This window comes from Mastigoproctus giganteus, chromosome 1 (assembly GCF_048544385.1).
Source record: "Mastigoproctus giganteus isolate SK-2022 chromosome 1, ASM4854438v1, whole genome shotgun sequence".
Classification (NCBI taxonomy): domain Eukaryota; kingdom Metazoa; phylum Arthropoda; class Arachnida; order Uropygi; family Thelyphonidae; genus Mastigoproctus; species Mastigoproctus giganteus.
This window is the reverse complement of record NC_143575.1, coordinates 95623528-95649296: the sequence shown is the minus strand read 5'-3', so window position 1 is coordinate 95649296 and position 25769 is coordinate 95623528. Positions and strand designations below refer to the sequence as shown.

General features: G+C 41.1%; 1 protein-coding gene across 1 annotated transcript in view; it reads left to right on the top strand.

The window, feature by feature from the left end:
- Positions 1-25769, top strand: part of SCAP (SREBP cleavage activating protein) — a 512327-nt gene that overhangs the window by 38117 nt on the left and 448441 nt on the right. Inside the window, exon 2 of the mRNA XM_090380371.1 lies at positions 22408-22579. Coding sequence (XP_090236497.1) covers positions 22437-22579 — 143 coding nt within the window. The 5' untranslated portion in view covers positions 22408-22436. The remainder of the gene's footprint in view (positions 1-22407; positions 22580-25769) is intronic.

Below are 25769 nucleotides of genomic sequence, written 5' to 3'. Positions count from 1 at the left end.
TATATACTTGGATCTTAGAAAGGCTTTTGATACTGTTGCACATGGAAGACTGCTACACAAATTGGAGCAGTGTGACATTGGAGGCAAATTGCTGCTATGGATAAAGGGGTGGTTGAGGGGGAGAAGACAGAGAGTGGTAATCAATGGACACTGCTCATCGTGGACTAATGTTATTAGTGGAGTCCCTCAGGGCTCAGTGTTGGGTCCATTATTGTTTTCTGTATTTATAAATGATATTGATGATGGTATATCAAGCTTAATGTCCAAGTTTGCAGATGATACAAAGGTTGGCAGGGTTGTCAAGGACCCTACTGACACTATGCTGCTGCAACAGGATCTGGAAAGGTTGAGCAGATGGGCTGAGAGGTGGCAAATGAAGTTTAACATTGACAAATGTAAAGTACTACACATGGGAAACAACAACCCCAGAGCAACGTATCAACTGTGGTACTACGCTGACAGTGGTAGAGAATGAAAGAGACTTGGGGGTGGTTGTGCAGGCAGATATGAAGTTCTCTGAGCAGTGCAGACGGGCTGCAAGAGTAGCTCATGGAGTATTGTCAATGATATACAGGAATTTTTCCAGCAGCGATAAGGAGGTGATTATTCCATTATATAATGCAATGGTCAGGCCACACCTAGAGTACTGTATACAGGTCTGGAGGCCTCATTTCAAGAAGGATGTAGAGCTGCTGGAACGAGTACAGAGAAGGGCAACAAGATTAGTGAACGGAACAAAGGGGTGCTCTTACGAAGAAAGGCTTAAGTTTTGCAAATTACAGTGTCTGGAGACTAGGCACCAGCGAGGTGATCTGATAGAGGTGTATAAAGCCTTGAATGGTTTAAGCATGCTCAGTGCTGATGGGATTCTTCCTCTAGCTCAGAAAAATCACCTGAGAGGGCATAAATTCAAATTGAGGAAAGACAGATGTAGGATAGATGTGCGGAAATTTGCCTTTAGCCAGCGGGTGGTTGGTTGGTGGAACAGACTTCCATCCCTTGTGGTGGAGGTTGATAGCCTAAATAAGTTTAAGGCTCAGCTGGACAGGTATTTTGAACGAACAGAGGGGTGAAGTGGAAGTGGGTTTTTTTTTTTTTTTTTTTGGCTGATGCTGCATAAGCTTGCTTTCTTGCATCAAATGCCTCTACTAATGCTAATGCATCTACCGTGCACTTGTACGATCCAGACTAGATTACGCGTCCCTGGTATACAATTCGGTCAGAGACAGTGTACTTCGATGGCTGGATCCTGTCCATCATCAGGCTCTCAGTATCGCTGTTGGAGCATATCGAACATCTGCTGTCCAGAGCTTATACGTCGAACAAACGAGCCGTCCTTATCGCTTCAACGTAAGCACTTGTCTCTAAAGTACGCTTTAAAACTGAAATCCCTGCCAGACCATCCCACGTGGCCATTCGTTTTTGTGCCACGATGGGAAAATTTGTACACGTAAGACTGCCAATCGTCCTTTTGGTATTCGTCTCCAAGAGCTACTCAAAGAACTTAATATCAAGGTAGACAAAGTTGCCCAAACACCAAAGCAACTCCTTCCACCCTGACATGCTCATGTTCCAACATGTGACTTCTCCCTTAGAAATTGGGGAAAGTCGCACACTCCATCATCTGTCTACCTGCAGCTTCATTCAGCACACCAAACTGAACATTCTGACTTCGTGCCAGTTTACACAGACGGTTCGAAGTTGGAATCATATGTGGTATCTGCCGCTGTCTTTACAGTCAGCACTACATCGGAGCAGATTCCCTCTGAATGCAGCATATTTACTGCAAAGCTGCACGCTATAGAGTTAGCCTTGGATCACATTAGTAAATGCCTATACCAACGGTTCATTTTATATTCCTACTCTCTCAGCGTCTTACAGTCTAATAACTGTGAGATATAATTCTCATCCAGTTCTGTTTAGCATTCAGCAGAAGATTCACGTCCTCCCTGAACATGAATATGATATCCACTTCTGCTGGATTCCCAGCCACATTGGGATTAGGGGAAATGATTTGGCTGACACCGCAGCCAAATCAGCAATTCCCAATAATAACCGCTGCCTGTCAGTCCCCTATACATACTACAGGCAAATAATTCACCAGAAGATACACACCCAATGGCAGGATTCGTGGAATAGACAGACTACGAATAAAGTATATTGTATAAAGCCTGTAATTGAACCATCGCAGTCTAGTCTGCGCAGGAATCGTAAGGAGGAAGTTGTTCTTGCCTGGACCGGCATAGGACATAGTCATTTGACTCATTCGTTTTTGCTGAGGGCTGATGATCCTCCTATGTGTGAGTCCTGTGGCACAATTTTAACTATCAGACACATTTTAATTGACTGTCCAGATTTTAGCAATATCCATTTTACTGCTTTTAATCATCTGGCTGAGCCGTATACACTCAGTCAGATTTTATCTGACAATGACCATGTGTCTGCTATTTTAAATCAATAAAGGTTTTTTCTTGTATTTAAAATTTACATGTTATTGTTATTTCTTTATTGATTTATCTTTTCTACATTTTATACCTTTGTTATTTTATACATTGACATGGTGACCTAAGTAATTAGGTCAGTGAAAGTTTAATTTTTTTTTATATATATCACCTGGTTTTGGCGCATTATAGCCTTAGTTGCTAATGCACCAATAAAAACCAAACCAAGCCACCTACTAGCAAATGACTTACCGCAATCTGTAAGAGGTACAAAAAAGAAATTTTGCAAAGCAAACTGGGAAAAAAAAACAATGTGCTGCTTCTTTAGATAAGAAAACTATAAGACATTCTGATATCAATAGTGCTGTTACAAATCAAATAATCTCTGCAGCAAATACAGTAAACCCCCGCTATTCGCGGTATCTGTATTCCCGGTTTTGCGTATTCGCGGTCGCTGATTTAATATAAAATGAAACCTAAAAAAAAAATGTGAATTTTAAATGCCCGTGAACATTTTCCACCATAAAAAAACATGGGCTTGACTAAAATCATTCTTTCCCGATCAAAACAGCACTCAGTGGGTGGGGGGAGAAGTGTGACAAAATCGCGAGCGTGGATGTTTCTCGCTAATCCTTGTTGAGTATGTGCTATGCGCTTGTCATGGAAGGTTTCGCCATTTGCTTTTAATTTATATGCTTATAAATTGAATAAATTTATCAATTTTAAATTGATATGCTTTCAAAAGTGAAAAATCTACCGTTTTGCAGTGTGTTAATGTAAACAGACTTTTTTGAGTGTGTTAACGGAAGAAAGTGACTTTATTGTGAACAAATTCTTTTCTAACCCCTACAAAAATATGGCTACGAATAACAAGGGAATTGTGAAAAGATCAAAAAAGGTGATGACATTAGCGAGTAAAATTCAGTTATTAGACAAAATTTCTAATGGTGAAAGTGTCTCGTCAATCGCAAAACGTTATAAAATCAATAAGTCAATGGTACGATCAATCAAGAAATCGGAAGAAAAAATCCGCTGAGTGTCTGTGAAAACGCGCTAACTGCTTCAAAAATCTGCTCTGTAACTTGTGATGTTAAATTACAAAAAGCTTTAAATCTGTGGATAGAAGACCGAACTCAAAATAAAATTCCGTTAAGTTCACTCATCATTCGTGAAAAAGCAAAACACCTTTATCAACACTTTTGCGAAACTGGTGATAGCACTGGCACTGGTTTGAAATATTTGTTTGAAATTTCTAATAAATATTACATTTAATATTAAATTGTTTCTTATTTTCATTTCGATGCTTTATGCTTGCATTTCACCATGTACTGTCTATGTACATAGTCATATTATGAAGGTACATATAATACATACATAGACTAATTTTTCTTATATATTTCATACTTTGGAACGGGCTGCCTCCATAGCCAGGTGGGAAGGAGCAGCAGTGCGTAGCACACGCTTCTTGATTAGATCGGGGTTCGAGCCCGTCACCACCAAATACGGAGGATGCGGAAAGGTCAGGGAATGACCACTGCATATCCCGAAGCAATATGGCCTTAGTTGTTAATGCTCCTAAAAACCAAATAACAAACAATAACAAACAAACTTTGGAACGGAACCCCTTTATTACTATGGGAGCCATAACTCAGTATTCGCGGCATTTCTTGGGAACCACGTTCCCGAGAAATGCCGCGTTCCGGGGCACCTCCGTAGCCAGGTGGGAAGGAGCAGCAGTGCGTAGCACACGCTTCTTGATTAGACCGGGGTTCGAGCCCGTCACCACCAAATACGGATGATGCGGAAAGGTCAGGGAATGACCACCGCATATCCCGGAGTAATATGGCCTAAGCTGCTAATGCTCCTAAAAACCAAACAACAACAGCCGCGTTCCGGGGTTTACTGTATTGCAATACCAAAGACAGTTAGCCAGCTCCATGAACACTACAAGCAGTGATGGAATGAAGAATGCTCTAAGCAAAAAAAGAAAAAAATAAGGCTTGGAATCAATTCAGAAAGTTCCCCACCACCACTAATCTCATAAAATATAAGAAAGCCAGAGCAAAAGCACGTTATATATGCTGGAAATCTCAGAAAGAGTCCTGGATATCTTTTTCAAGCAAAATTAATAGAAATACAGACACCAGAATTATCTGGTATAAAATTAGACAAATATCAGGCAAACATTCAACCGTCCCTAAACCGATCCTAAGCTGGAAAGGTCATGACATAACTGAACCAGAAAAAATTGCAAATCTACTAGGAGAAACATTTGAGGAATTGTCAGCAACAACATCATACAGACCAATCTTTCAAACATATAAAGCTCAAATCTAAAAATACAGAATTAATTTCCATGCAGCTCATGAGATTTCATATAACCAACCCTTTACTATAAATGAATTGCATAAAGCCCTAGCGAAATCTAAGCAAAGTGCAGCAGGTCCAGATGGAATCCACTATCAAATGATTAAACATCTCAGTAAAAATTCTTTATACTTGCTCTTACTGCTATATAATAGGATATATCTTGAGGATACATATCCAGACTCTTGGTGACATTCGTTTGTACTGGCCTTTTCAAAACCTTGGAAGGACCATTCCAACCCATATAATTATTGCCCCATTGCTCTCACTAGCTGTCTAGGTAAAACTTTTTAAAAAAATGGTGAATAATCGGTTAACATGGTTTCTTGACTTCCACAACCTCCTTAGTCCTAGCCAATATGGTTTTCGGAAAAACAGATCAACAATAGACATAATAATAAAAGCCGAATCAAATATACACAATGCCTTTCTCCGAAATGAACACCTTGTAATGATATGCCTTGATATTGAAAAGGCATTTGATACTACCTGGAGATATGGTATCCTTCCTGAACTGCCTGAAAATTTAATAACATTTAAACGTGCACGTGCGAAAGCGCGTTATGTACGACGTCAGAGCCAAAGGAAATCTTGGATTCGTTTTGCATCTTCCATAACTCAGGCTGCTAGCTCAAAAGTAGTCTGGGATAAGATCCGGAAAATGAAGGGAAAATATCCACCATGCCCTTCTATGATCCTCGAGCATAACGGATGTCCAATTGCAGATCGAACTGCAGTAGCTAATACTCTAGGGGAAACATTTGCAAAAATCTCTGCAATAACATCTTTTCCCGCAGAGTTTTTGGCCCTGAAAGAGAAAAATGAGAAAAACCCCCTGAACTTCTATTCAAAAGGGCTTGAATCGTATAACAAGCCCTTTTCACAGGAGGAGTTAAATGCTGCACTCTTTCTCATGCACGTAAGTGCTGTGGGGCCCGATGACATCCACTACGAAATGGTAAAATACCTCTCACCACAATCTAAGGATCACCTTTTAATTCTGTTTAACAGAATTTTTCTTAATAAACAATTTCCGGATTCCTGGCGGAAGGCAATCGTTCTTGCCTTCCCAAAACCAGGAAAGGATCCTAGAAATCCAAGTAACTACCGTCCTATTGCTCTGACAAGCTGTTTGTGCAAGATCCTGGAAAGAATGGTAAATTCGCGCCTGGTATGGTATTTAGAAACAAATGGTCTGCTTTCCAGGACACAGTGCGGCTTCCGAAGAAATAGATCCACTCTGGATCATTTAATCTGATTGGAAACGTCCATTCGTGATGCTTTTATTAAATCCGAGCATTTGGTAGCAGTTTTCTTTGATATTGAAAAAGCGTACGACACAGCCTGGCGATTTGGAATATTAAAAGACCTCTACAACTTCGGTCTTAGAGGTAACCTTCCTCTTTTTATTAAAAACTTTCTTTTGAATCGTCATTTCCAAGTCCGTTTAGGATCCACTCTCTCTCGAATATTTTGTCAGGAGGAGGGAGTCCCACAAGGATCCGTCCTAAGTGTCACGCTGTTCGCAATCAAAATAAACTCTATCACAGAACGACTTCCTCCCGCGGTGAAAAATGCCTTGTATTTTGACGATTTTACTATATTTTGTCAGTCATGCAATATGAGGGTCAGTGAAAGGCAACTGCAGAAAACCATTGATCACATTAGATCTTGGTCTTTGGCTAATGGGTTCAGATTTTCATCACAGAAGACTGTTTGTGTGCACTTCTGTCGCAAACGTAATATTCATCCTGACCCAGAATTAAGGCTTGGGCAAAATAACATCCCAGTTGTAGCAGAGTTCAAATTCCTGGGACTTATTTTCGACAAGGAGCTGACATTTTTACAACACATCCGCCAGCTTAGGACAAGGTGTGTAAAAGGGCTCAATATCCTTCGTGCCCTTTCGTCAACTTCGTGGGGCGCAGATCGTTCTACACTTCTTCGTCTCTACCGTGCACTTGTCCATTCCAAACTCGACTATGGGTCTCAGGTTTATGGTTCTGCTAGAGATAGTGCAGTTCGGTGGTTAGATCCAATCCACCATCAAGCCATCCGGACAGCCACTGGAGCATTTCGCACATCTCCTATCCAAAGCCTTTACGTTGAAGCAAATGAACCATCTCTTTCTCTTCGACATAAGCAGTTGTCCTTACAGTACGCCTTCAAATTAAAATCCCTGCCTGATCATCCCACGTGGCCATCCGTATTTGAGCCGCACTGGGAAAACCTCTATAACACCTGTCGGACTGCCAACAAACCTTTTGGTATTCGGATTCAAGGGCTGTTGAATGAACTAGACTTAACGGTAGACAACATTGCCCAGTCACCAAGGCAATTCCTTCCACCCTGGCATGCCTATTTTCCAACTTGTGACTTCTCCCTTAAGATCTGGGAGAAGGCTACTACACCACCAACTGTCTACCAGCAACTCTTTGCATCACATAGACAGCAGTATTCTGACTTTATGCCAGTCTATACAGATGGCTCAAAGTCAGAATGTTATGTGGGATCTGCTGTTGTATTCCCTCACAAAACACTATCCTACAAGATCCAACAAGAATCTAGCATCTATACTGCAGAGTTGCATGCAATACAAACAGCCCTAGATCACATTAAAAATAGCGACTACCAAAGGTATACTTTTTATTGTGATTCCTTGAGCGTGTTACAGGCTCTAGTATCGGTGAGGTTTAACCCTCATCCGATCCTGTCCAAGATCCGGCACATTCTATTTTCTCTCGCAGAATTGGAATTTGATATTCGCTTTTGCTGGATCCCAAGCCACATTGGGATCCGGGGAAATGAATTAGCTGATGCTGCTGACAAATCAGCCCTTTCCCTGGATAGTCATTGCCTGTCAGTCCCCTATACCGACTACAGGCAAATAATACGCTGTAAATTGTATTCCCAATGGCAAGATTCTTGGCATGGACAGGCCACAAATAAATTACATCACATTAAGCCTGTAATTTCGCAATGGCAGTCCAGTTTACGTAGGATCCGAAGAGAGGAAGTTGTTCTTGCTCGGCTCCGCATAGGTCATAGTCATCTAACACATTCCTATTTGTTGAGGCCGGATGACCCACCTATGTGCGAGAGGTGTAACGTTCTTTTAACCGTCAGTCATATTTTTATTGAATGCCCTGTTTTTACACAAGCACGACGCTTCTGTTTTACTGCTTTTAATAATTTGACTGAGCCTTTTACACTCAGTCAGATTATTGGTGACAGAGACAATATGTCCGACGTTTTTAACTTTTTACAGTCTATTAATTTTTTTCAAGGATGTAAATTTTATAATTTTTATGCTATTAATTTGTACCTTTTTTGCTTGACGTGGTAGCCGCGGCTACCAAAATTTATTGTAGCGTTTTAAATCTGACTTGGCGCATTATGGCCTTAGCTGCCAATGTCCCATTAAAAATCAAATCAAATCAAATCCTGAACTGCATAAATTAGGATTTCGAGGCCATCTACTGAAGTTCCTTCAGAATTTCATATCTGAAAGAACTTTTCAAGTCTGCTACCATCATATTCTGTCTCTAATATACAATCAAGAACAGGGGGTCCCCCAACGCTCAGTCCAACCTTTTCGCTATCACAATCAACCCTATAACAGAAGTTATTCCAGCAACCGTAGAAACCTACCTATATGCTGACGACCCCACAATATCATGTCACTCACAGAATATGCGGACAATCGAGAGGCAGCTCCAATGTGCTATTAACAATAGAGTCCTGGTCCATCTATAATGGATATCGAATCTCAGTACAAAAGACAGTGGCAGTACACTTCTGCAGAAAACGAAAGATGTATCCTGATCCAGAACTAAGAATAAGCAATCAGCAAATCCCACTCAAACAAAGTATCCGACTACTAGGACTAATCATGGATCAAAAATTAAATTTCCTAGAACACATAAAATATCTACATACAATGTGCTTAAAGAAATTAAACATTCTACGAGCTGTATCAGCCATGACATGGGGAGCTGATCGTTATTCACTTTTGCACATTTATCATGAAATGATAAGATCCAGATTAGATTATGGTTCTCCCATTTACTCCTCAGCTAGGAAAAGTGTGTTGAACTGGTTAGATCCAATTCATCACAGTGCATTACATGTTGTTTCCGGAGCCTTTCGTACCTCACCTGTGTATAGTCTATACTAAGAGATCCATGAACTCCCACTCAATCTTCGTAGAAAAGTCCTTCTGAACTCGAGCCCGTCACTATCAAATACGGAGGATGCGGAAAGATCAGGGAATGACCACTGCATATTCCCGGAGCAATATGGCCTTAGTTGCTAATGCTCCTAAAAACCAAATAACAAACAAACCTTCTGAACTATGCTGCCGAAGTTCAAAGCCTTCCTGGACATCCAACATGGCAATATCTGTATAAACCGAAATGGGAAACCTTATATTCAAAGAAACCTAACACGTGCAAACCTGCAAGCATCCGACTAAAAGAAATATTCTCAAAATTGAACTTAAGTACGGATAAAATCTACCAAGATACCCCCATCCCTTCCACCGTGGGAAATCAGTTCAGTTGACTGTAACATGGACCTCATAAAATTGAAACAGAACAATATCCCAAGTCAACATATAAAACAGCTACATTCCTATTATGTAACGCAATTCTCCGACTATTCTCATCTGCACACTGATGGATCCAAGACAGATGCACACGTTGGTGCTGCAGTCATATTGCCAAACAGCATAATTTCACAGTCTCTTCCAATAGAGTGCAGTTCTTTTGTTTGCAATAAGTCTCGCCCTAGATCACATTGCCAAAACTTCCCTCGTAAAAAGTATCATTTTCACTCAGAGTGAAAGACTCATTAAGTACAATATATGCTTTGCAGACAGAAGATCATCCATCTCCGTATGTAAGAAAAATTCTTTCCATGTTATCACATCTTAGGAAAAAAAAACAGAGTCAGATTCACTTGGATTCTTGGACATTCTGGAATTTTCGGCAATGAACGTGCGGATGATGCTGCAAAAAATCCATCAAATGAAAATTCTCACTTGCATAAAATTCTGCTCAATGACTTTAAAAACGTCAATCAAAAAGCCTCTGAAAACATATGGGTGCAGACCTGGAAATCTCAAACAAATAATAAATTATACGAAATCAAACAGCAGCAGAAATCCTGGAAATCAAGTTTTCGGTCAAACAGACACGAAGTTATCCTCGCCCGGCTTTGCATCTGCCACACATGTTTAATACACTCTTACCTCCTAATGAAAGACAATCCTCCACATTGCCCACAGTGTCTAACCACACTAACAGTGAAGCACATCATCACAGAATGTCCGCGATATCGAATTGCCCGCCAATCAGTTTTCAAATCGCATTCAAATGAGCCATTAAGCCTTGAGCTCATTATGGGAGAAAAATCAAACGTCAGTGAACTCTTTTTATACCTCAGTTTAATAAACCTAACCAATCATATCTAATATGTCAAATCAGTAACAACATAACAGGAAATAACAAAATTTGAACAGGTGCAATATAGCCGAAGCTGCTCTTGTGCCATTAAACTCCAAACAACAACAACACTGACCATGACTTCTCTTTCTCTTGAAGAGAATGAAGAAAGACACTGGCAGACAGGAATTACCAGCATTCCTGATAATACATTCTCTGTCAGCACAACCTGTGGGTAAGCCTTTCATCATTCAGAGATGCCTCGACTATACCGCAAGTTCACCAAAAATGGTGAAACACCTCCAACCTATAGACTTAATAATAGACCACCAATTCCTCGACATTCTGAACTATTATTACGTCTGACATCCTTGAGTGGAATCCCAGTTCAAATCACACCACATACCACCCTCAATTCTTCAAAGGGAGTGATCACTGAATGGGATTTATTGAAATAATTGAAAAAAATATTGAAATAGTCCAGGAACTTAAAGATCAAAAAGTCACTCAGGCAAAAAAGGATCCTGATCCGAAACTTGGATGGAAGGGCCAACCCCTAGGACTAAAGGAGTTAAAATGGATACAAATGATTATCTACCAAAAGAGGGAAAGAACTCCCATCATGGTAACAGCCATGACATCTCTTTCCCCAAGAGATTCAAAAGTGGCTTGAACAAACCACAAGCATTTCTGATAATATACACTTATTAAACTCAATCAGTGATAAAACTTGCTGCTTTTGTTGTCAGAGATGTTTAGAAAATGCAGCAGGATCTCTAGAAATGGTTCAAAGGCTCCAGTCAAATGATCCATTGATGGAAACCTCTCAACACAGACATTCAGAATATTTAATAAGGCTTTTGCCATTAGAATACCAATTAAAATTTCTACACATGGCACATTAAATTCTTTCAAGGTAGTTTTAAGTGAATGGGATCTATTAAACTGCTCAGAAGATCAGAGTCCAGGAGTTACAAGATCAGAAAGTGATACAAGTAAAATGAATAATGATTTTAAAAAATGGTAGCCTAATTCCAATACGCAGTCATTTTGACTTTTAGTTCTCCGAATTTACCATTCTTAGTTAAAGCAGGATACCTAAATTGCCATGTTTGATTGTTATCCTGAAGGCCATAAGATGCTACAAATGTCAGAAGTTTTAAACACTCCCAGACAGTATGCTAGGGTGATACTACTTATGCAAACTGCAGATCTAAACCCATGCACAGATTTATTGTACTACTCCAGCTTACAAAGCCCCAGTGCCAGGTATTGCAGTGATCAAGCATTTCTTGTATGATCCCCTGTGATTTTATAACAAAGTTAACAGTTTGCTTTTCACTTGCAGTGGTACTGCTAGTTTTGCTTGCAACATACTGATGTCTCACTTGCAATGCACCTTTATCATTCCTGCATGGTCACTGGTGGCAGTGCTGCTTCTCCTGGGCAGCAGGACTGGAAACCATCGAGATAGAAACTAACCCCCAGGGTTAAAAGAGCTACTGTGAACACTGACAAATTTCCTGGAGCATGATTCTTCCAAAGAAGCTGTGGACAGAAACATAGATCAATGAAACATCAGCTTTCCTGGTGATGCACTCCTTATCTACACTGGCTGTAAGAAAACTATCACCCTTCTAATACAAAAATGTCCAGTCTGTTGCTGGATCAACGAAAATGGTGAAATGCATTCAGTTTGGAGACTTATTGAATAAAGCTGCTAAAACCAAAATATTCTGAACAGTTACTAAAGTTAATAACCTTTAATGAAATTCAAGTATTAGTCACTTCCTTTAAATCTTGAACATGTCCAAAAGTGTTATTAGAGTGGGACTGACTTACTGTGACCAAAGAGGAAATAATCCAAGAACTTAGTGAACAAAAGGTGACAAATGCTGCTAGAATTTTGACAAAAAAGAGGCTAGCCCCTCCTCCATTTCAACTAGGTCCATTATCCCAACATTTAGTACTGATACTGGCACCTCCATAGCCAGGTGGGCAGGAGCAGCAGTGCGTAGCACATTCTTTTTGATTAGACTGGGGTTTTAGCCCGTGACCACCAAATACGGAGGATGCGGAAATGTCAGGGAATGACCACCGCATATCCCGGAGCAATATGGCCTTAGTTGCTAATGCTCCTAAAAAAAAAAAACCAAATAACAAAAATAACAAATAACAGTACTGATTCTTCCAATCAGTGGAAACTGGTTATTTAAACTGCAAAATTTAACCTTACATCCTGAATCACATTTACTGTTTAAAATGCCAGAAGTATGGCCACTTCCGGATGACAAGTCCAGATGCTGTATGCCAGGTTTGTGGTCCCCCCTCTATGTGGGTACTTGTGTGTGGTAAGGGGACTTCCAGTGATGCTGCTATGTTTCCAGAGTAGCACCACCAGAAACCAACACCCACTTGTTTCTAGGCTTATATCATTGGAATCTGGCATGTGCAGCCATGTGCTGCAACCCATGGAAACTAGGAAAAAGGGATCCTGGTGGGTGAGAGTCCAGCCCCAATACACCACTTTGACCCCTGCTTTGACAAGATGGGAGATCCTGGACTGACCATAATAGGATCAGTTGGTAGGTGGTTCGTACTCCTATGGTCAACTGCATTCCAATAGTCTCATTACCTTTGGTCCTGGGACAGGAAGGCGCCTCCATAGCCAGGTGGGAAGGAGCAGCAGTGCGTAGCACATGCTTCTTGATTAGACCGGGGTTCGAGCCCATCACCACCAAATATGGAGGATGCGGAAAGGTCAGGGACTGACCACCGCATATTCCCGGAGCAGTATGGCCTTAGTTGCTAATGCTCCTAAAAACCAAAACAACAACAACCTGGGACAGGATCGAGACTTATTGGAAATGTGGATATGATGCTCTAAGTGAACTTGACATTCCATTCATGTATGTAATCCCTGCTAGTTTTGAGTGGGAATCTCCTTATAGGGCACTGTGGCAGGTGAAGTACTCACCTGTCATGTACCTTCACCATGCTCTCTCTCTCTCTCTCTCTCTCTCTCTCTCTCTCCCTCCATCCCTCCCTCCCTCCCCCTCTCCCTCCCTCCCCCTCCCCCTCCTCTACATCTTGGAGCACCTTACTGTGCATCTACTGGACCCTGTTCGTCATCAGGTTATCTGTATTGCTACTGGAGCATTTCAAACATTTCCTGCCCATAACCTATGCATGGAAGCAAATGAACTACCATTATTGCTTCTACGTAAGCATTTGTTTCTAATGTACACTTTAAAACTGAAATCCCTGCTAGATTATCTTGCATGAACATCCATTTTTGAGCCATGATAGGAAAATTTGTAGAATGCCTGCCATACTGCCAATTGTCCGTTTGGTATTTGTGTCCAAGAGCTACTTAGAGAGCTTAACATCACAATAGACGAGGTTGCTCAATCATCAAAGCAGCCCCTTACACTCTGGCATGCGACTTTCCCCCCAAGAACTGGCCCCTCGACGTGGGCACCTGTACGTGGTGAGGGGACCTCCCAGTGATGCTGCTGGTTTTCCAGATTAGCATCACTGGGATCCAACGCCCATACCTTGGTTCCAGGGTTACATCATTGGAATCCGGCGTGTGCAGCCGTGCGCCGCGACCCGTGGAAGCGGAAAGGGGGATCCTGGTGGTTGAGGGGCCCAGCCTTAATACACCACTTTGGCCCCTGCTTCGACGAGACGGGTGGTCCCGGACCGGCTCGACTGGGATCAATCGGCGGGTGGTATTATACTGCTAGGGTCAACTGCGTTCCAATAAGTCTCCCTCCCTATGGTCCTGGGACGGGATAAAGACTTATTGGTAACGTGGGTATGGTGTTCTAAGCGAACTCGGCGTCCCATTCGTGTACGCAGTACCTGCTAGTTCACGAGTGGGCGCCCCCTCGTAGGGCTCCGTGGTGGGTGAGGTACTTAGGCATCAGACATTTTTCTTTACTCTCATGAGTAATTCAAATCCCCTTTCTTCTGGGGCCCCAACAAGGCCCCTACCTAATCGAGATGATGACGCAGATAACACCTCTGCAAAACGAGCCAGAACTGAGGATAAATCACCACCATTAGTGACACCGCTTTTCCTCATTCTCCATTCCACCGGAGAGCAGTCCATTGGAAAGATGTCACCCTTCTTCATCCAGAAAGGATTAGAAGGGTTGGCAGGTTCACCAAAATCTGTAAAAAGACTGCGTTCTGGCGACCTTTTGGTCGAAGCTTCTACCACCAAGCAAGCGGAAAAAATCATAAAGGCTACATCCATAGGGGGAATACCTATCATCGTAACCCCTCACAAAACTCTAAATTCTTCACGTGGTGTCATATCAGAGTGGGACCTTCTTCATGTTTCTGAAGAAGAGATCTGCTCTGAATTGAAAGACCAAGGAGTGACAGCTGTAAAGAGAATATCGATACGGAAGGATGGGAATCTCGTCCCTACCCGAGTTCTCATCCTCACGTTTAACACCCCACGGCCTCCAAATTCCATCAAGGCAGGTTATCTAAACTGCCCAGTGAGGATTTATATCCCAAACCCACTGCGGTGTTTTAGATGCCAAAAATACGGCCACTCACAAACATCTTGTCGTGGTAACCCTGCCTGTGCTCGATGTGGTGTTAAAGACCACGAGAGCAAGGAATGTACAGCTCCAAAACCCGCCTGTGTTAACTGCCAAGGTGAGCACCCCGCCTATTCAAGAGCATGCCAGCGGTGGAAAGACGAAAAAGAAATCCAAAAACTAAAAACAGAGCTGAATATTTCCTACCCAGAGGCCAGAAAACGTATCCAACCAGTAAATAGCGGGAAACCTTCATATGCCCAGAAGGTTTCTGCTAAGAGCACTATCGGGACACAAACTGAGATGACTATACCACCAAGAGAGTCATTCACCCCGATTGCACGCTATTTATTGAGTTCTCAAAAGCCCACCAAAAAAACACAGTCAGTTGCCACTCCTATATCCGTACCTCCTAGTGCTCCACCACTACCAAAACCAAGTGGTAAAGAGCCTGAAGTAACAACAGAAAGAATGGATGTAGAGAACAAGGAGGTACAGGATGAATCAGTCTTGGAACTCTTTGCGGAGGAAGAAATGGACACGGGACATCGTCCATTCTTCCCCAAAAAAGACAAAGCCAAGACTGATAAAAGTAAGCCCTCAGCACCTCGGAAGCCGCCTGATGGACCCACCAAGCCAAAATAATGGCTAAATTCCTACAATGGAATTGTCGTGGATTCCGGCGAAATACTGATGACATCAAGGCCCTCCTGCAAAAGCACGAGCCAGTTTGCTTTTGCTTGCAGGAGACTTATCTAAAGGCAAATGATGATCCCACCCTGCATAACATCACAATCTTTCGTAAGGATAGAATTGCGGATGGTCCTGCTCATGGAGGAGTGGCTATCCTTGTGGGTAATCAGACCCCAGTTCAGCCCTTGCTAATTACAACCAGCATAGAGGCTGTTGCAATTCGCCTTACAGTGGGATTTTTAATAACGGTCTGCTCGATTTATTTGCCACCTGGGACTGACATCTCCCAGGAAGACCTTGATGATCTTGTAACGCAGTTGCCTCCCCCTTTCTTACTTCTCGGGGATTTTAACGGACATAACACCCTGTGGGGTAGTGCTAACATCAACGGAAGGGGACGAGTCATAGAGCGTATGCTCAATGACAATGACCTTTCCCTTCTAAATACTGGAACAAACACCTTCTTCCATATGCCTACCCGTACTTTTTCTGCCATTGATCTCTCTATCTGCTCCCCTTCTCTACTCCCTTCACTCACCTGGGAAGTGGAGGAGAATCCATACGGAAGTGATCACTTCCCTGTGATAACCTTGTTACACAGTGGGAGACCGTGTCTTCCTTTTAGGTTACCACGGTGGAAGTTTGATCAGGCTGACTGGAATGCCTTCCAACATCAGGCAAATTTTGACCTCAGTACAGTCAGTCAGGAGCCTATCAATGACGCAGTAACGTACATCACAGAAATCATTGTCCACGCAGCTGCTAATGCTGTCCCAAAAACATCAGCCCGGTTTCCACCATTTCCCAAACCTTGGTGGAATTCACAATGCACAGCAGCAAAAAAGGCTCAAAACAAAGCGTGGGGGATATTTCGCCGATATCCTACCACGAACAACCTTATAGCCTTCAAACGTGCACGAGCCAAAGCACGCTACATCCGTCGTCAGAGCCAAAAGGAATCGTGGATCCGTTTTACATCATCTATTAACCAGTCTACCAACTCTAAGGTAGTCTGGGATAAAATCCGGAAAATGAAGGGAAAATATACATCCCACCCTTCTTCAATCTTAGATTATAATGGATGCGCTGTTGCAGATCCAACTGCAATAGCCAATGCTCTTGGGGAAACATTCTCTAACATCTCCGCAACATCCTCGTACTCCCCAGAGTTCCTGGTCCTGAAACATAAACTGGAAAGAGAAGCACTTAATTTTAAGTCCAAGGGCCTCTATCCCTACAACGGGGATTTTACTATTCAGGAACTGAAAAGAGCCCTCGCTCTTTCCAAAGCAAGTGCTGTTGGACCAGATGGCATCCATTATGACATGATTAAACATCTTTCACCAAAATCTATGGATTGTCTGCTCCTTCTGTATAACAGAATCTTTACTGAAGGGCAGTTTCCGGATTCCTGGAGAAAGGCAATCGTTCTTGCCTTCCCTAAGCCAGGAAAGGATCCAAAAGTCACCACCAACTATCGTCCTATTGCTCTGACTAGCTGTCTGTGCAAAATCCTGGAGAGAATGGTTAATTCTCGTTTAATATGGTACTTAGAATCAAATGACCTTCTCTCCAACATACAGTGCGGCTTCCGAAGGAACCGGTCCACTTTGGACCATCTTATTAGATTGGAAGCATCCATCCGGGATGCTTTCCTAAAACGTGAACACTTGGTGTCGGTGTTCTTTGACATGGAGAAAGCGTATGACACAACTTGGAGATTTGGCATCTTAAAAGATCTGCATAGCCTTGGCCTTAGGGGGCAACTCCCCATTTTTATTAAAAACTTTTTAGCCAATCGATCTTTCCAAGTTCGTGTGGGATCCTCACTCTCTCGTTCCTTCAGCCAAGAGGAGGGAGTACCACAAGGATCAGTATTAAGTGTCACGCTTTTTGCCATCAAAGTGAATTCCATCACAGAACAACTTCCTCCAACTGTAAACTGTGCCCTCTATGTTGATGACTTTAGCATATTTTGTCAGTCATGCAACATGAGGGTTATTGAAAGACAACTGCAGAAAGCTATTGATCGCCTCAACTCCTGGGCTCTTGCTAATGGCTTCAGGTTCTCGCCGGAGAAGACCGTTTGCGTACACTTTTGTCGTAAGCGTAATCTTCATCCTGAGCCTGAATTAAAGCTCGGACAAAATGTAATTCCAATAGCAGCGGACACAAAATTCTTGGGACTCGTATTCGATAAAAAGCTGACCTTTCTGGATCACATCCGTCAACTCCGCACAAAGTGCACAAGAGGGCTAAATATTCTGCGCTCTCTTTCCTCAACATCTTGGGGTGCGGATCGATGCACCCTACTACGCATCTATCGTGCACTTGTACGATCCAGACTGGATTACGGGTCCCTGGTATACAATTCGGCCAGAGACAGTGTACTTCGTTGGCTCGATCCTGTCCATCATCTGGCTCTCCGTACCGCTATTGGAGCATATCGCACATCTCCTGTCCAGAGCTTATACGTCGAAGCAAACGAACCGCCATTATTGCTTCGACGTAAGCAGTTGTCTCTAAACTACGCTCTAAAACTGAAATCCCTGCCAGACCACCCTACGTGGCTAACCGTTTTTGAGCCACGATGGGAAAATTTGTACAACACCCGTAAGACTGCCAATCGTCCTTTTGGTATTCGTGTCCAAGAGCTACTCAAAGAACTTAATATAAAGGTAGACAGAGTTGCCCAAACACCAAAGCAACCCCTTCCACCCTGGCATGCTCATGTCCCGGCATGTGACTTGTCCCTTCGAAATTGGGGAAAGTCGGACACTCCATCGTCTGTCTACCTGCAGCTTTTTTCAGCACACCGAGCTGAACATTCTGACTTCGCGCCAGTCTACACAGACGGGTCGAAGTCAGAATCATATGTGGGATCTGCTGCTGTCTTTACAGACAGCACTACATCGGAGCAGATTCCCTCTGAATGCAGCATATTTACTGCAGAGCTGCACGCTATAGAGTTAGCCTTGGATCACATTAGTGAATGCCAATACCAACGGTTCATTTTGTATACCGACGCTCTCAGCGTGTTACAGGCTTTAATATCTGTGAGATATAATTCTCATCCAGTTCTGTCTAGCATTCAGCAGAAGATTCACGTTCTCCATGAACGTGAATATGATATCCGCTTCTGCTGGATTCCTAGCCACATTGGGATTAGGGGAAATGATTTGGCTGACGCCGCAGCCAAATCAGCAATTCCCAATAATGACCACTGCCTGTTAGTCCCCTATACAGACTACAGGCAAATAATACATCAAAAGATACATTCCCAATGGCAGGATTCGTGGAATAGACAGACTGCGAATAAGTTATATCATATAAAACCTGTAATTGAACCGTGGCAGTCTAGTCTGCGCAGGAATCGTAAGGAGGAAGTTGTTCTTGCCCGGACCCGCATAGGACACAGTCATTTAACTCATTCGTTTTTGCTGAGGGCTGATGACCCTCCTATGTGTGTGTCCTGTGGCACAATCCTAACGATTAGACACCTTTTAATTGACTGTCCAGATTTTAGCAGCACCCGTTTTACCGCTTTTAGTCATCTGACTGAGCCTTATACACTCAGTCAGATTTTATCCGACAATGACAACGTGTCTGCTGTTTTTAGCTATTTTAAATCAATAAAAGTTTTTAATTGTATTTAAAATTTGTTATTGTTATCTCTTTATTGATTTAATTTTTATATATTTGTTATTATTTATCTGGACATGGTGACCTAACTAATTAGGTCACCGAGAATTTAAACTTTTAAATATTGCATAGTCTTGGCGCATTATGGCCACAGCTGCCAATGCGCCAATAAAAAACCAAAAACAAACAAACAAACCCAAGAACTGGTGAGAGTCAGACGCTCCATCTGTTTACCTGCATTTCTATTCAGAAAACTGAGCTGAACATTCTAACTTCTTTCCAGCTTACACAGATGGCTGGAAGTCGGAATCACGTGTAGAACCTGCTGCAGTCTTTCCAGACAGTACTACATCCGAGCAGATTCTTCCTCAACACAGCATATGCACTGCAGAGTTGCATGCAGTTCTGCAGGTAGATAGCCTTGGCTCACATCAGTACTTCCCAGTACCAACCAACAGTTCATTTTCTATTCTGATTCTTTGAGTATCTTACAGACTTTATTATCAGTGAGATATAACCTTTATCCAGTTCTGTCTCGAGTTCAGCAGAAGATTCACTCTCTTCATGAATATGATATACGCTTCTGCTGGATTCCTAGCCATGTTGGGATTAGGTGAAATGATTTGGCTGATATTGCAGCCAAATAATTTTTACTAATAATTGCTGCCTGTCAGTCCCCTATACAGACTGCAGGCAAATGATACATAACAAGATACATTCCCAGTGGCAGAATTCATGGAATACACAGACTACAAATATATTATATTAAAGCCTGTAATTGAACTGTGGCAGTCTATTCTGTGCAGGAGTTGCAAAAAGGAAGTTGTTTTTGCTTGGATTTGCATAGGACACACACACAGCAGTGCGTAGCACACGCTTCTTGATTAGACCGGGGTTCGAGCCCGTCACCACCAAATACGGAGGATGCGGAAAGGTCATTCAGGGAATGACCACCGCATATCCCGGAGCAATATGGCCTTAGTTGCTAATGCTCCTAAAAACCAAATAACAACAAATAACAGCATAGGACACAGTTATTTGGTACATTTGCTGAGGGCCAGTGACCCTTCTATGTGCAAGTCCAGTGACACAGTTTTATCTCTCAGACACCTTAATCAAGTGCACAGATTTTAATGACATATATGTATATCTTGTCTTGCCATTATATTTTGTCTTGGTTTACAAAAGCCAAAATTCTCTGAAATTCAGAAAGAAAAGAAATTGATGAAAATGAGGAAATCAGATCAAGTGATATAAGAGGCATTCAAAAAGTTTTCTCAGACACATTGAGGTACAAATAGGCATAGTAATAGGAGATAGACTTAGTGGTATCTGTACAAAACTTCAGCCATATAACTTATTCTATTTCTTTTTGGCAGGTGTAATTGTGAAGTCTGCTGAGAAGCAAGCCAAAAATGAAAAAATTTGAACAGCAAATGATTATAAAATTCCTCACAAAAGATAATGTGGAATTAACCAAAATTATTCAGTTAATCAGAAAAAACAGTTGAACATTATATATGTTGAATCTACTCCATCAGAGCATACAATTTGGAGATGGTTTATTGAATTTAAGCATGGCTGAGAGAGCTTCGAAAATGGCCCAAGGATTGGGTGGCCAGCAACAGCCCAGTCCTTGGGTCCCGAGAATGAGGAAATGTTCAACAAATTAGTGCATAAATTAGTTATAGAAGACTGTATAATGAACATTGAACAGATAGCCAATAAAGTAAAGATTTTTGCTGGGTCAGTATATGCCATCTTACACGAGCAGCTATGCATGACAAGAGGTGTCTTTCTGGTGGTTTCCAAGAATGCTGAGTGATAGTCACAAAGAGGTAAGAGTGAACATCGCTAGGTCTCTTTTTGAGCATTTCCCCTCTGAATGAAGAAACATTTCTTTACCTGTGTTGTTACTGCTAACAAATGTTGGGTTCACTACTTTGATCCCGAATTTAAAGTTGCTGCCTTGCAATGAAAACATGCTGTGTCACAGACACCAAAAAAATTCAAATTTGCAAGCCTCAGTCCGGGAAGATTCTGTTGACAGTCTTCTGAGATTGTTTGGGAGTACAGCTCATTGATTGCCTTGTAAATGGTAAAACTGTGACAAGGAGGTACTATGTGGATCTATTAACCAAATTACAAGAAAACATCAAGTAGCAATGATAAGAGGGATGCTGTCCTGAGGGGTGCTGTTGCTGGATGCCTCTCCCCATGGATATGAACTGACAGGAACAACAGAGGCCCAACTGGGATTTGAATGTCCACCTTATTTACCTGATATGGCCCCATTTGACTTTTACTTGTTTGGAAAATTGAATCAGCATCTTCATAGAATGCATTTTGTGGATGATGAACATTTGAAAGCGGCAGTGACTGATTTTGATGAGTAAAATACAGACTTCTACAACCAGGAGATTTTTAAGTTGAAATACAGATGAGAAAAATTCAAAACTGTAAGTGGCGACTACATAGAGAAGTCGTAACATGCTGTCTGAATTTCGTGAGTCTGGGATTACAGGAACTATATGTATGACAAAACTTTTTGAATGGCGCTTGTATAAAAATAGATGCATAAGATAGTATTGCATCAAAAAAGAAGTAATAAGTTTTTACAAAGTTTAGGATTTTTTAAAGATTTTTTACTTTTATAAAAAAAAATTGTATCATTTTGAGAATTTAAAAAATAATCTGATTTGATTTTTGACATGTTTATTCCAGTATTAAGTGTCAAAATAAGAACAAATTAATATTTAAAGCATTACATACAAATTTTCATAATGGAACATAGAGCCAGCTGCTAGTGGAAAACTCACTACAATAAGGCTCCAACATGTTCAGAAAAATTACTATTTTTCTATGTTAGAAATAATCAACCATATGTATTTCTATATTCATATAAGTTCAATAGCACTTATCTGAATAAATAGTCTTTTAAAATAATTTTGTGTGGTATTCATTAGAATGAAATTTCAGTTCTGTTTATGGTTCAGACTACCTAAGTTTTGTCGTAGTGGAATTTTGTTGTTGTTTTCATCTGTTCAGTTGCAGCCGACTTTTGGAGACTTTATAGGTGAGCTGCCTCCATGCTCAAAAAAGAACCAAGTTTTTAAAAATGAACCAAGATTTTATTTAATATAATTAAATTTCATATATATATATATATATATCTAAGATGAAAAGATGATGAAAATTATTGTGCCATTTGATATGGAAAAAACAATATAATTTTGTGTTTTTTCATATTTTATATTTCAGTTAATGCTTTCTGAAATAGTGGTTTTGTAATGGAATACTCATCCCTGCCATCACAATCATCAGGTGGAGTCCAAGATAGAATTGCACAGATATATTATAGGCATGGTTTGTTCTGCTCAAGTCATCCATATGCAGTTATTCTAGTCACCCTTGGCATATTAACTATTTGCTGGTGAGTCTTTGTTGGAAAAATATATAATTTCCATTTGGTATTATAGTATGAAATAAGCATGAAGATATTATGCAAGTATGTGTTATTGACTAGGGCAGGGCCACTGTAAATGTATTTTGAACCTACAATCATAATGAAAATAATTTTATGGGTATATGAAGTACATTGCTGTATATCAATAATCATATTGACTTTTTCAAGGGGACAAACATCAAGAATTAATGGTAAGACAATAATGTGTTTTCTGTGTTTCTGTAGTAACTTGCATTGGCAGTTACTACAAAGGAAAGTACCGTTGTAATGAATGTTACATTAAGAATTTAGAATTAGGCAAGTTAAATTAAATGTATGTAATAATTTATTAATGATTTATTAAAGATTCAAAGATAGAAAACTATCTTTCAAATTTCTGGACATCAATTCTACTGTTGTCTTTCCTCAATTTGAATTTGTCTCCTCAGGTGTGTAATCTGAGCAAGAGGAAAACCCCATCAGCATTGAGCTTGCTCAAACCATTCAAGACCTTATACACCTCAATTAAATCACTTCGCAGGTGCCTAGTCTCCAAACGCTGAAATTTGCAAAACTTAAGTCTTTCTTGGTAACAACAACCCTTTGTTCCATTCACTAATCTAGTTGCCCTTCTCTGTACTTATTCCAGCAGCTCTCCATCCTTCCTAAAATGAGGCCTCCAGACCTGCATACTTACAGTTCACCACTTTTTTGTAGACTGTCCTCTTTACTTATCAATCCATTCTAGTACCTTTCAGTCATTCAGCAAATTAAACGAATCCCAGATTTTATCTAATTTTCTTGGACACCATGCAAACATAGAAGAATTGTTAACATACTTAAATTGTACTGGCCTATAAAGTGCAGCCATTATCAACCCACTGCAGGATGGAAGCCTCCTCAACAATTCATGCAGAGGGAAATGGACCATAATCTGTCACGCTGGTCCAGTGCGGGTTGGCAGATCGACCGTATTCAGCAGTCAGGGGCTTGAACCCCGGTCTACTCAAAGAGTGTGTGCTACTGCACTCCCGCTCCTGACCACTCGGCTACGGAGGGATACCTTCCTATACGCAATATATAATTAAATTGTTAAAAGGTATATGGATATAAGAAATAAACTATTAACTGACACAATTTGGTCTTAGTAGCCCTTGTGTCATTAAACTTAATAACAACAACCAGACCTGTATGGTCAGGCCTTAAAGTGTGGCCTTATACAAAGGGACAATCACCTCCTTATCCCTGCTAGCAAAATTCCTATATTATCATTGACAAGACACCATGAGCTATTCTTGTAGCTTGTCTGTACTGCTCAGAAACTTCATATATGACTACACAATTACCCCAGGTTCTTATATTCTCCACTATCCTGAGTGAAGTACCACACAGTTGGTACGTTACTCTGGGGTTACTGCTACCCATATGCAGTACATTACATTTGTCACTGTTAAAGACAATAATGTGCAGTTGCCAGCTCTCAGCCCATTTGCTCAACTTTTCTAGATCCTGTTGCAGTAGTTTTTCCTCTGACTTCTCCTACTCAACCATCCCTTTATCCATAGAAGCAACTTGCCCTTAATGCCATACTGCTCCAATTTGTCAGTAGTCTTCCATTTACAATGCTATCAAAAGGTTTGCTAAAATCCAAGTATATGATATCAAAATTATTTTTTGCATCCAGTTCCTTTGTTACCACATTATAGTATCCAATCAGATTTGTCAGACAAGGCTTACCCTTAACAAACCCATGCTGTGTCTGAACTATAACTGCAGTCTTATCTAGATGATTCTGTAGTGCTTTAACCAGTGACTCCATTATTTTCCCCTGGAACAAAAGTTCAAGTTACGGGTCTGTAATTACTTGTGTCACCCCCTGGTCCCCCCCTTTGTGAATTGGGGACACATTTATTTTAAAGCCTTAGGAAAAGTTAGAGTTTTAGCAAATAAGCCTTGGAAAGGTTTAATAAAGAATAACAGAAATTATTTGTAAAAGAATTGTACCATTGATTGAAGTTTGCAGTGTGCTCCCTTGTTGGAGGCTTCCATTTTCTTTCTTTCTCCTGACTTGATTATCTTAATGAAACTTTTACATCCAGTTAGGTTAGGAAAATGGCGATAATTTAATAAAATGTTTCTAATTTTGCAGTTAAAAGAAGAAAACATACTGTAAGTCCCCGACATACGTAAGAGATATGTTCTAGGATTACTTACATAAGTCGAGTTTTGCCTAACTCTGGAATAACTAATAAAATATTGCTGCTATATCCCTGATATGGCAAAATTACAAAAACCACATAACATCCTCAGATGAAGGAAGAAGAATAGTTACAAAGGGTACTAGGAAAGTTTTGCAATACAGCTTTGTTTATTTAATTTTTTCAAAGTAATATTCTCTACATTCAATACACCTCTCCATCCTCCGAAACCAATCTTTAAACCAGTTCTGCCAAGTTTCACTAGGGAGTAAAGCACACTCGTTGTCCCAAGCCCGTAGAAGGTCCTCATCACTGGAAAACCGCCTCCCTTTTAGCTTCATTTTCACATGCGGGAACAGTGCAAAGTCGCAGGGAGCAAGGTCTGAACTGTAGGGAGGGTGCTCGAGAAGTTTCAGTCTTGTCGTGGTCAAATATTCGGTGCAGGCTTTGGCACGGTGAGCTGGAGCATTATCGTAATGGAGGTACCAGGTGTCCATTCTTGACTTTGGCCGCAGGTTCTTCATAGATCCAATGACTTTAGGCAGGCATTGTTCAGTATACCACTTAGCTGTGACTGTCTTCTGCGTGTCCAAAACGACACGTTCCCCAATTCCACTCTATTTGAAAAATACAGCTATCATTTTCTTCTTTACAGATCGGGATTTTCTGACAATTACGGGTGTGTCGTCATCATCAAAGACCCAAACTTTGTTTTGAGCCTTGGTCGGCAGATTGTAATAGTACAGCCAAGTCTCGTCACCTGTCACGATGTTGTTTACATACCGAGATTGTCCCTTATCAAACTTTTTTAACATCTCCCGGCACCAAGTCACACGTCGTGTCATCTGCTCTTCAGTCAGTTGATGCGGCACCCAGAGAGAACAAAGTTTCTTCACGTGCAAATGATCTTGCAGAATCTAACGAATTGCTGGTGCATTTAGGCCCAAAGTATCCTCTATCTGTTGGTAGGTCACTCGCCT